Raw genomic sequence first — 11,221 nt, forward strand, 5'->3', positions numbered from 1 at the left:
CAGGCTTTGGTTGCCTGCAGGTAAATAGTCCAGATGGAGAGCAAAAGAAGGATGCTGTTGAAATGCAATACATAATCAGCAGCTATTCCTGATGTATTTCCATTTGTAAACAATGTTGCAAACCTTAACTCAGATATCTAGTGGCTTCACCGGCAACCCAAAAATTAATTCCTAGACTGATACTGTTTCATCAAATCCAGTGCAACTTGTGCACCTGTGCTGTTCTGATGCAGAACTTTGTGTGTGTAGGTTGATTTCTGACTGAACACATCTTAAAGCTCTTGTGCACAAAGTTAAGTAGTACTGTAAATTTCCTTATACGTATTCACTTCATTAAAACTAAACTAAATGTGGAGAAATCCTGTGGTGCTGGAACATGAGGCTCCCTCAGGGTCGATGCTGGCAATGTCTCAGCAACGTAAATAACAACTTATTTACATGTGAAACTGCGAGTAGGAGTTTATTTTTATTTTGATGCAAATGTACAAAAGCAAAGGTCAACTGTCCGCTCAGTGGGTGAGTAGGATAGCACAGCCGAGCTGCAATTCCCACTTCAGCCCATTAGGTGGCAGTAGCCGACCGCGGGGTTTTTTGGGCTAGGACGAAGCTGTAACCAACAGAAGAAGGGGGAGAGCGCTGTCATGGCGGCCAAGGTGAATGCATGTCATTTTGTCTTCAGCAAAGTTTTTAGCTTTTATTACAATGACTTTTCAATGAAAGTGTAGACTGTATGTTGGCGTCAAGTGCCCCGCAGCTGCTAATGTTTACTTGTTCTGGTTGTCACATCTCAGGCGTTGTTACTCTGCACGAAATATCTTTGCTAGCTATGTGTGCTGTGCTAGCTTCGCTGAATGACTCCTAAAAAGAATACACGGAGGAAGGTTTTAGCAGAGGTTGCATCTTTAAAAGTGTGTAACAGCTGTTTAACCTTAATAGCTGTCAGCCCTGCCTTTGTTAGCTTTCTAGAGCCGCATTAAGCTACAACACAAACACTGTCGGTAAGAGTAACGCTTAACGTCAGTTAGCTTAACTAGTTCGAAACAGTTTGTACACACAAAACAAAGGGAATAAGCTCAGGATGTATACTTAGAAGTTCATTAATGCAGTATAAATAAATATTTGAAAGACTGGAAAAGCGATGCTTTGAAATATATGGTGGTATTGTTGTAATTAATAATATAATATATACATATAATAATTCTTCCACTGAAAGTCCACGAAGTAAGCTGTGATAGTGATGTGGTGTTGACACACTGACTAAAACTACAGTGTACGTTCCCCCTCCTGCCAGGTGGTAATGGTGGCCGTCCCGACTGTGCTGGGAATAGCCTCCCTCCGTGTGTACTCTGTGAATGAAGCGCCCGCTGATGGGCTGGTTACTCGAGAAAAGGTGTGTATTCATGATTTGTATGGGATATTGCCATTCATAGCCATAATAACACACCAACTCTCTACCTCCCTTTCCCCAGCTCAACATCTACAACCCGGTGTTGCAGTCTGCTCAGAGTAAGTTTGTCCCAGAGAGTCCAGGGGTCATCGAGGGTGGAGTGACTACAGCCAGAGAGACAGTACTACCATTTGTGCACGCTGTAAAGGTATTCAAGTTTTTTCCCCCTTTGTGTACATGTAAAGCTGCATGTAGGAAAAAATCTCATTCACATTCACCGTCAAGTACTGATGTAGCTCATGCTTTCACATCCTCTTCTGCACTTTTAACACGAGCAGGTGGTGGAAACGCATTTATATTTAAACATATGACAGCTAAAATGCACCAGAGAACTCTTATCTTGCACCTGCGAATTTAGTTGACACCGCTATCTTTTTGCTGCTCATTGTGGTTTACAGAGCACGATCCCACATGCTGCAAGTGCTCGGTGCAGGAAGGATTCTTGCAGGTTTAGGAGTTAGACAGGAAACTTCATGCAGTTTAACTGAAGTTAAACTGCATGAAGTTTGCTGCAAGAAGATTTGACAGTTTGATTCTGTGAAACACAGGTTGTTGGGTGGGGGTGAGCAGTTAGCACTGACTCACATGTATCTGTTTCAGTGTTGCTTAAACAGGCATGTTCTTGATGAACTTTTCTAGTGGTTTCAGTTTAGTCTTCTGTTCCCTGCAGGGTGCCTGTATCTCTGTGAAAAGGGGAAGTATTGATCTTTATCATGCTGGAGAAGGTGAGTAAACAACAGGCAAACAACAGTCTTAGTTACATTGCACCTAAATATCAAATTTCAATAATAATAAGACATTTAAAGTTTTCAACATGTCACACATTTACTAAGTAAATATATTTCAAGGGGTGCTATTGAGGTGAAATTCTCACCAGGTGTCTGTAACAACCCATCCATTTCACACATGCAAAGAAATCAAACCACAGATGTCCATAAATTATGTGTAATAGCGAGAAATGACACAGGGAAAAGTATCAAACGCATGAAAAGGGAGGTGCAAAAAGTCGTGGAAAGTCATGACAGTAGCTTAAATCAGTCCTGCCACTTGTGCAAAGTGCAAATTTATATTAGCTGGTTCTTCACCAACTGATGGCCTATAAGAAGGGGTCTCATTACTAAGGTGTAAAACCAATTAGCTCTCTCAAGGCCGTTGCAAAACATACCGAAGAATTTCTAAACTAGTGAAGGTTCCAGTGAACAAAGTGGAAAGAACATCATGTTACCATAAACCGACCATGACCAGATGCCTCCTGCAAGATTTCAGACAGAGGAGTGAAAAGAATTATCAGAAGAGTTGTCTGAGAGTCAAGCAGCACTAGAGGCGCTGCATATCACCCCCAAAACGCCATACCAACAGTGAAGTTTGATACTGTGTGTACAATACTTTCTCCCTGTGTGATTTCTCATTATTACACATAACTTAATTTATGGGCATCTTTGGTTTGATATTGTGGCATTTGTGGATTGGAAGGGTTATTTCACACTTCTGGTCAGACTTTCATGTAAATAGCACCTTTAGAAACATATTTAATTTGTGATGTATTCAGTACTTCAGTCTTACCCACAGTAAGACATTAGAGGAAGAGAGTGATCTATTTAAAGTTTTTTTTTTTTAGTTACAGTTTAATGGTAGTCCCAATATTAGTGATACAGTTCACACCTTTTCTCTAAAGGAAGCTGAATGTATTTTTGTCAGCATCTTGATTTCTGTTATCTGCTCCTCAGATTTATACTATTACCTGAAGGACCCTCCTCCTGGTTTTCTGCCCAGATTTGGCACCATCACCGTGGCTGGCCTGCTTGGCATGTTCTTGGCACGGAAAGGTAACTCGAACTGACAAACAGTTTAGGCCTGCAAGAAACGTTTTAATCAGTTTCTCATATTAAATAAAGGAAAATGTTTGAAAGAGTGCTGGTCTAAGTGTGAACGGTTGTCTCTCTGTGTTAGCCCTGCAATAGACAGGTCACCTTTCCATTGTGCCATATTACAGGTGGGATAGGCTCCAGCCCCATGTGACCCAGTAAAAGGATTGCATACGACTATAACAAATGTAGCATACGCAAGAACTGCACATAGTGCAAGTTTAGTAAGCTTAAATATACATTAATGAATAAGTAACTCACAAGACATCAAAACAATTCCCTTTTGTAGGAATCAGTCTAGAAAAATTAAAGATGAAAATCCTGAAAAACAAGTGCAATTTGTTGAATATGTCTCAATAAACATGCATTGCTGCTGACACATCAGTGTGCCACTAAATGGTCACATACAATGTTTTGAAACTCATCAGCAAAACTCGACTCCTGTTCTGTCGCTGCGTCACAACAACAGTGTATTTCTTCTACAAACTGCATTTATTAAGGACACTTCTTACACTTATCGTCCAGTGGGCTTGACACTTTGGCAGGCTCTGACCTCTGACCTCTGGGCTGTGTGTTTTAACAGTCCCAGATTGTTAAGGTGCGACCCCAGCTCTGCTTGTGAGGATCACAGCACTTTACGTTCTTTCTTAGACCATTTAATGTTTTTCTTTGTTTTGCAGAACATAGAAAAAAAACATATAAAGTCATTTCAGAAAGACACGAATTAGTTTTACGCTCTCAGACTGTCTCAGAAGAAAGTTTCATTTCAGCCACACAGCAAATAAAGTATTACAATTTCTGCTTAATGTATTCATGGGATGAACATTTTAGATATTTTCTACACTTCTCACAATGCATGTGAACTTGCACAGAGATATGCATTGTTTGTTAACAAGAACATCTGTTTTACCCCCTTTTTGTTTTGTTTTAAAATGCACATACGCTCCAGATTTATTTATGTGTATTTAATCTTAGCGTGAGCTTTTCATGTACGAGATAACACTGTGATTATCAGGGTTTAGACACCACAGCCAGTGAAGCTGAAGTACCCCTCATCATCTCATCATCGATTGCCCAAAGTTTACCACAAGAAACAAGAAGTTTCTGAGGAAGTTTCACTTTTCTCATTACATTGTCTTCCTCACTCTTTCTTCCTATTACCAAAGAGTCATTTAAAGTGCATGAAAATGTTAATGTCTTTAAGTTAACCTGGGCATTGTGTTGGCCAAAATGTGCTGCAACACACTATGTGAGCATGACCTTTCTGGATATAGCAGTTCAGTAGTTGGCCTCCAGGACTTAACCTCTGCCCACTTGTATTGATCGCTGCCCTGCTTTGCAAAATGTTTTATTTCAGGCTCTCGTTTCAAGAGGTTAGCGGTCCCGCTGGGCCTGATGAGCGCAGGAGCATCAGTGTGCTACCCTGCACAAGCAGTGGCAGTGTTAAAGGTAACGCTGCTTCCTCAAGCACGGATATCTTATTAATTCGCAGTATAAATGTTAATATTTTCCTAGTTTAATTCGAGCGTTGTCTTTTGTCCTCCCAAGGTGACGGGAAAGAAGGTTTACGCTGCAGGGCAGTGGAGCCGTGCTGCAGCGTCTTCACTGCTCGCCTCCGCAGAGCCGGTTGCCAAAGAGACTGCTGCTTCACAGCCACAGGTTAACAGACTTTTAAGCGAACTGTTTTTAAGCAGAAAGACTTATAAAGCTGTTTTACTGTGTGACTAAAACCTAAACAGCAGTTCAGCTCGTGTAACTTGCTTTCCACTCGGTGCCTTTCCCTTCTCTACATGTGTTGCTTACTGACAGAGAAAAAATCCCTTTTGTGTGGTAAATAGGTTATATTCCATTTCCTTTCCTACACATTGCCTTTCATAACTGTTAGTGGAGTTTTATTCTTTGTGCCTCACATGTGATTCAGGCATATTTTCTGAGAGTTTAAATCTAAAATTTTATTACTTAAATATTCAAGAAAATTGTACATTTTAATTACGCACCATTAAAGTCGATTTTTTATTGTTTTTTTTTAGTCAGCTATAGCGGCAAATCTAGAGCCTCCAGCGGCTGAAGAAACCTCACAGCCCAGCTCCACTACAGACACCTCAGCCCAGAGCTCTACAATCTCAGACACAGAGGTGAAATCAGCTGATCCTATCTCTGATGAGCCCATTGTTGCTGTCATAACAGAAGAAGAGTCATCCGTAACAGCCACAGAAATATCCCCCAACCAGGCCCCCACAGAGACCAGCACAGGTATTATCAGTATTGATCCCTGTCGTCTTGTTTCTCTGTCTCCGTCTCTTCATTTCACACACAATCACACAGAGACTTATATCAACAGTGGTGGTTTAATTCCCGCTCTTTCCGGCTCTGTTGGCAAATTCTCCACCAGTAGAAAAAGTGTCCGCGCCTCCCTCAGAGGAGCTGCTGGCCCCTGTTGAAAGCGAAGAAGCCTCAGATGGAAAACAAGCCTCCGGGGATGTATCCACGAACACGAGCCCATCCGAGCCTGCAAGCTCAGGACCGGAAACAATAAAGGCCGTTCCAGTCGAGTCGGCATCTTCCTCTGAAGAAACATCTACTCCAGAGGCTTCCAGTGAGGCCACAGGTACCAAAAGTAGTTCATCTCAAAGAGCGAAAGGTTGATAAGTAAATAAAATAAGAAGAAATGATAACCTAAACAGAGGACCTATGCTTTAATCATCACTCCACTGCTCTTACTCTACACTTAATGTGTGCTGCTAACCTTTTACATTTCCTCTACCCTGAAATGTCAATTAGTCGAGTCAGATAGCATGGAGGAGTTGCTGCTTTTAATGAGACACCAGTCGCCACACTCACACCAACACCTATCCAACACAAAACCGTTACTGGTTGTACTTTAACCCTTTCTGCACATGTACCTTTGCTCTTGTTTGGGTGTTTACAGTAGACCAGCACAAACAAATGTTTTTTTTTTCTTTTTAAGCCCACAGACAAACATAGTGAGCCTTCACTTCCTGTTACTCGCACATTCGACCTCTTCTAAGAATGATGTGGTTACCTAAATGTGGGGACCTAAACGTTGTGGGTCTTGTGTTCTACATAGTTGTTGTTATTAGTATGATTATCACTGCTACCTGGGACTTGGATTCTGTTGTCGCTGTAGTACGTTCAGGTTTACTTCCTAACGTGATATAAATCTGTATTAGTTTTCAGTTTAACTCTTCACATCTCATCCTTCAGCACAGCTTACTTATCTTTTCGGTACATCTGTTTAGCAGTTTGACATACTGAGGATTGACTCACTCTGCACAAACTGTGTGATGTGAAAGAAAAGAGAGGAATGTGATGTAACATCTCACAGCACTCGGTGTGTGGAATATGCATTTTAAAAAGAATCGCAGGGCTTTAGTTGCAGTCTGCTCAGCCTAGCTTTAAGTTGAACCGAAAGATAGTTTTACCAAGAAGTGATATCATATTGCATAATACAGTTTTCTCCAGTGAGATCACAGTAAGAGGATGTGTTTGGGATGTTTTTTTTCCTTTAAGAAAATACATTTCCCGTTCCATGTTGCTGCAGATCTTCTTCCACAAAGCAGCAACTGGAGCTCCTTGTAAATGTTTAAAGGAGGTTGCCGTCCCAGTAGGTTGACTGGGTGCTGACATGTGGGTGAAACTGCTCTAAAACTGACAGAATGTATGTACGCAGCGATCTCTGCTTTGTCTCTGCGTATAAATTCTTTAACATGAGATGCAAATAGTAACACAGGCTGTGCCAAACTATACCACATTATACTTTTTAGTATTTCTGCTAGATTTTAACTCAGTGTTTCCATTTAGATGGTAAAAGTAGCAGTTTATGTCGACACTGTGTCTCCCATCCCTTTTCTTCTTGGTTCTTTCCATGAACCAAGTGCGGAAAAAGTGCAAGGTCACTCTAACTGTTTGATTTTGTTAAACACTCAGTTTGTTCATAAGATTTTCCAAATCTTTGTACCGCAGTGCTCAAAGGATTACTATGTAAACCAAATGACTAAACACAGAGTTTTGATTTATTTGTACTTTTTAAGAACCAACGCATCCAAATCAATCATGGAATTCAGGCAATTTTAGGAGGAAACATCACGTTTTTCTGCACGTTTGGTTGTTGCGCTGAACATAAAGATCGACAGAAACCTGCGACTTTCACCCGGCAACTCTTAATGTTTTCATCTGTTAATAAAAGTTAATTCTACAAATCTAACTCTATTGCTGTGCTTTGCATTTCTCTTGCTGCCCTGCAGAGGGCTCCAGTTTCAAACCAGACCCTTCTCTCATGGATTTCGGCCAGTCCAGCCCTGAGGATGAAGACCTGTACAGCACACGAAGCTGAGAGACTGCAGCCAGCCACAGGAGAAGCCTCATTCCCACACACACTGCTATCTCATATCTCACTCTAATTGACAAACGCTCTGTATCATTATGCGTTGTAAATAGGCCATTTTGCAAGCAATCGCAGTTAGAAAGACTTTAATCAACATTTCCATTCTCATTTCGTCTGCCCACATCAGCTGTTTCCACAGAAAACATCCCAGTACATTTGCATTGCAGCAGCGAGGCAGTGAATCTGGGCACACATAACTGAATCAGTTTGCGTGGGACAGAAAACTGGAATAAAAAACAAAAAAAACCACCCACTACTATTTACAAGCTTTTATACCCCAAATGGCAGATTGTGAAATTTTCTGTGTCATTTAACAAATACTGGCTTTTTGTGCTCCAGCTTTCACAGTCATGGATGCAGCGTGCTTTTATTTATTGTAATTTAGCCCAGTGTGTTGGTGAGCTGAAAAATCTGCACATGTGCTCGTGGTGATTACAAGATGGACTAGTTCTGTTTCACTCGCTAACACAGGAAATTGTCCTCACTTGTTAATTATGGAACTCAAATAAATCTATATTTTTCATGAATTCATGTTGGGTCATGTCTGCTACTGATTACAGCACTTCCAGCATGTAGCATCAACAGATCTTCACTCAGACCCCGAGTTGTCACATAATGAGCAGCTAAACATGAGGAATCATCTGAGCCGCATGAACCAGAGTTATCTTTGAAGGGAGACCATTAAAGTGGCCCCTTTCCATAGGAAGATGCTCCACATAGTGAGTCTTCATGCTGCAATTAGTCCATGAGAAACAACAACTTGTGCAAAAACCCATATGGTGCACACTCGCAGCTCTGTTCAAAGTATCTTACATTGAAGGGCACATTTAGTACGTGCAAATCTGTATCAACGGATTTTCATAATAAGCTTTGTTACAGTTTGTAGACATTAATTATAATCCATATGTCAAAAACATTATGAAGATTGAGTACTCTTAGATTTATATTTAAAAGTCAGGGGTGAGGAACTCCAGGCCTCAAGGGCCGGTGTCCTGCAGGTTTTAGATCTCACTCTGGGTCAACACACCTGAATCTGATGATTAGTTCATTAGCAGGCCTCTGGAGAACTTCAAGACATGTTGAGGAGGTAATTTAGCCATTTAGATCAGCTGTGTTGGATCAAGGACACATGTAAAACCTGCAGGACACTGGCCCCTGAGGCCTGGAGTTCCCCCACCCCTGCCCTACAATAATAGAAAACCCCAACGATCAGATGACTCCCCATAAGCAAGCACTTGGCAACAGTGGGAAGGAAAAACTCCCATTAAACAGGAGAGACCTCCAGCAGCACCAGGCTCAGGGAGGGACGGCCATGTGAGAGGGGACGGTTTTGACTAACACTTCTGCTCGTTCAGCAGAGTAAACATGTTTTGACTAGAACAAAACTGTCATCACACCTTCACATTTTCCACATGTGTAAATATCACGCAAGTTATTTGGGTTCCTGATAACAATCAGCACGTTGACATGCATGAAATGTACTGCAATTCTTTCACACCCACTAAGAAGAGATAATGAGCCCTGACTTTTCCTCCAGAACCACGTTTACATTTTTAATGTTTTGGTGTTTACGTGTCCTATGATTTACAGTAACAGACCTGTGTGGCTCCTTACAGCCACATGTCAGCCATTGAATCAAATCAAGTTGTAACAAGTCAGACACTGGGTCATATAATCTAAAAGCTAATCTCTACTGATCGATGCTTTACAGAAACCAAAAGTTTCAATGGTGTTCTCAAAGTTGCAATAAAATCATAATGTAAGCACAGCACCCGAGCAATTATTATTCATGGGAATGATTATGCCGAGCAGTTTGAACAGCAAGCGTGCATTAATGCCTTGTGTTCTCTGAAAAGTGATTTTTGTTTGTGTGCTTGCGTGTGTGTGTTTAGCTCGAGAATATTAACAGCCGAGCAGGAGCCAGCAGCCAATCAGGTGCGAAATCACAAATGAATAAATAGGCTCCTGGCCAGCAGCTGTGCAGACTGCAGGCTGACCCCCCCGCGCTCCGATCACGATGCTTTGTGTGCTCTCCCTGTGTGGCTGACACCTTTGTTTTCACCATTAACTGTTTTATATGCACTTTAGTGTTTTTATTGTTCGGGCACTGAAGCACCCTGAGGTACTGTATGTTTTTAATTATTGATTTATTTGGTCTGCCATAGGCTTTACTGTAATTAGAAAAGGCTGCAAAGAGCTGGATAACTAAGGCTACCACTGCAAAGTCATAAGATCTCTCTTTTTTTCATGTTATTATTCTACTTTTGTATATTTCAGTTGTCATTTACATTTATTGCTATTATCGATCATTTAAGCCCTGATTTAGCACATTTAGGTTCAACCATGTCTCTTCGTTTCCAGTCCTGCAAACAGTTGTTTCCTCTGGTCTTAGTATTGTTGGAGATGATATCTTTTGTTGGTGCACATTTTTATGTTTAATCTTATGTTACATTTACTCCCAGGCAGAATACTCCCAGTTCTCCATTAGTGGATGGTTTTGCTTGTCCGGCTGAGATACAGCTTTTTTGTTGCCCCCTTTTCCTTTCCTCCCTTTGTTAGAAATCCAGTAACTGCAGTTACAGCAGATAAGCCACACCGGCTGTTGTAGGCTGCTTTAAAATCACCTGAGTCACGTTTACACACACATACACAAAAAAAACAGCATTCCCGGTGCCACATCTTTTTGCTTATTTCTGTATCTGTAAAGAGGGGCTGAGGTATCTGTTCACATCTTTATAGAGGAACTGGAGCTGGACCCCCGGACCTCATAAACTCTGCACGAGTCTGTCCAGAGTCACGACCCTTGGGATCCTCTCTGCCTGTGTGTATGTAGTGCGAGTCACAAGATGTCCGTACTTGCACGTTTTTCTTTCTGGAATATATGGAGAAGGGCGCACATACGGGAACCTGGCTTCGTGTGGCATCAAAGCAACAGCTTGTGCTGCTGCTTTGAGTCACGGGAGCCAGAGACTTACTGACTGGAGGGAGTCTGTATTTTTTTTTTAAAATATATAAATAGAATAAGTCTGACAGTTCCTCCAGGAACAACTAGCGACCAGCAGCATCAATAATAATAAAAAAACCCATATGGAACATATTGATTCAGTTCAAAATAGAAGTGACCAGAAAGAGTTGGGAATCGTGTAAATCAGAGAAATCCTTTCTTCTCACAGCTTGTTAGGGAAGGATGGACATCTTGTTGCCATAAGCTGTGCCCCCCAGCACACACACACACACACACACACACACACACACACACACACACACACACACACACACACACACACACACACACACACACACAGATGTGACTAAGTATAGCTTCATCTGGCTTCCCTCAAGGGTCCCCTTCACATATAGGGTCCCCTTTCCTCACAGCATCCCACACGAACAGCGGCTACAGCCATGTTTTGAGAATTAATAAGAAGACTGGACTCTGGCATGTAGGCCAGAGTGCACTCAGATCTGATTTTTTTGACCAGCAGAGAGGAAATGGGGGGGGGG

The 11,221-nt window shown here is 41.6% G+C and overlaps 1 protein-coding gene across 2 annotated transcripts; it reads left to right on the forward strand.

The window, feature by feature from the left end:
- The first annotated feature begins 468 nt into the window (after positions 1-468).
- Positions 469-8,248, forward strand: apool (apolipoprotein O-like). Of its 2 annotated transcripts, none has more exons than XM_005916523.3 (10): positions 469-653; positions 1,292-1,390; positions 1,470-1,595; positions 2,118-2,172; positions 3,175-3,273; positions 4,670-4,761; positions 4,861-4,971; positions 5,343-5,565; positions 5,708-5,920; positions 7,578-8,248. In XM_005916523.3, the coding sequence occupies exons 1-10, from the start codon at positions 642-644 to the stop codon at positions 7,664-7,666; spliced, it is 1,119 nt and encodes a 372-aa protein (XP_005916585.1). In that variant the 5' UTR covers positions 469-641; the 3' UTR covers positions 7,667-8,248. The 2 variants fall into 2 exon arrangements, with proteins under 2 accessions (XP_005916585.1, XP_005916584.1); XM_005916522.3 differs by having other exon boundaries at positions 472-653; positions 5,705-5,920.
- The last annotated feature ends 2,973 nt before the right edge of the window (positions 8,249-11,221 follow it).

Source organism: Haplochromis burtoni, unplaced genomic scaffold, assembly GCF_018398535.1.
Source record: "Haplochromis burtoni strain Fernald_Lab_line unplaced genomic scaffold, NCSU_Asbu1 Contig_19, whole genome shotgun sequence".
Classification (NCBI taxonomy): Eukaryota; Metazoa; Chordata; class Actinopteri; order Cichliformes; family Cichlidae; genus Haplochromis; species Haplochromis burtoni.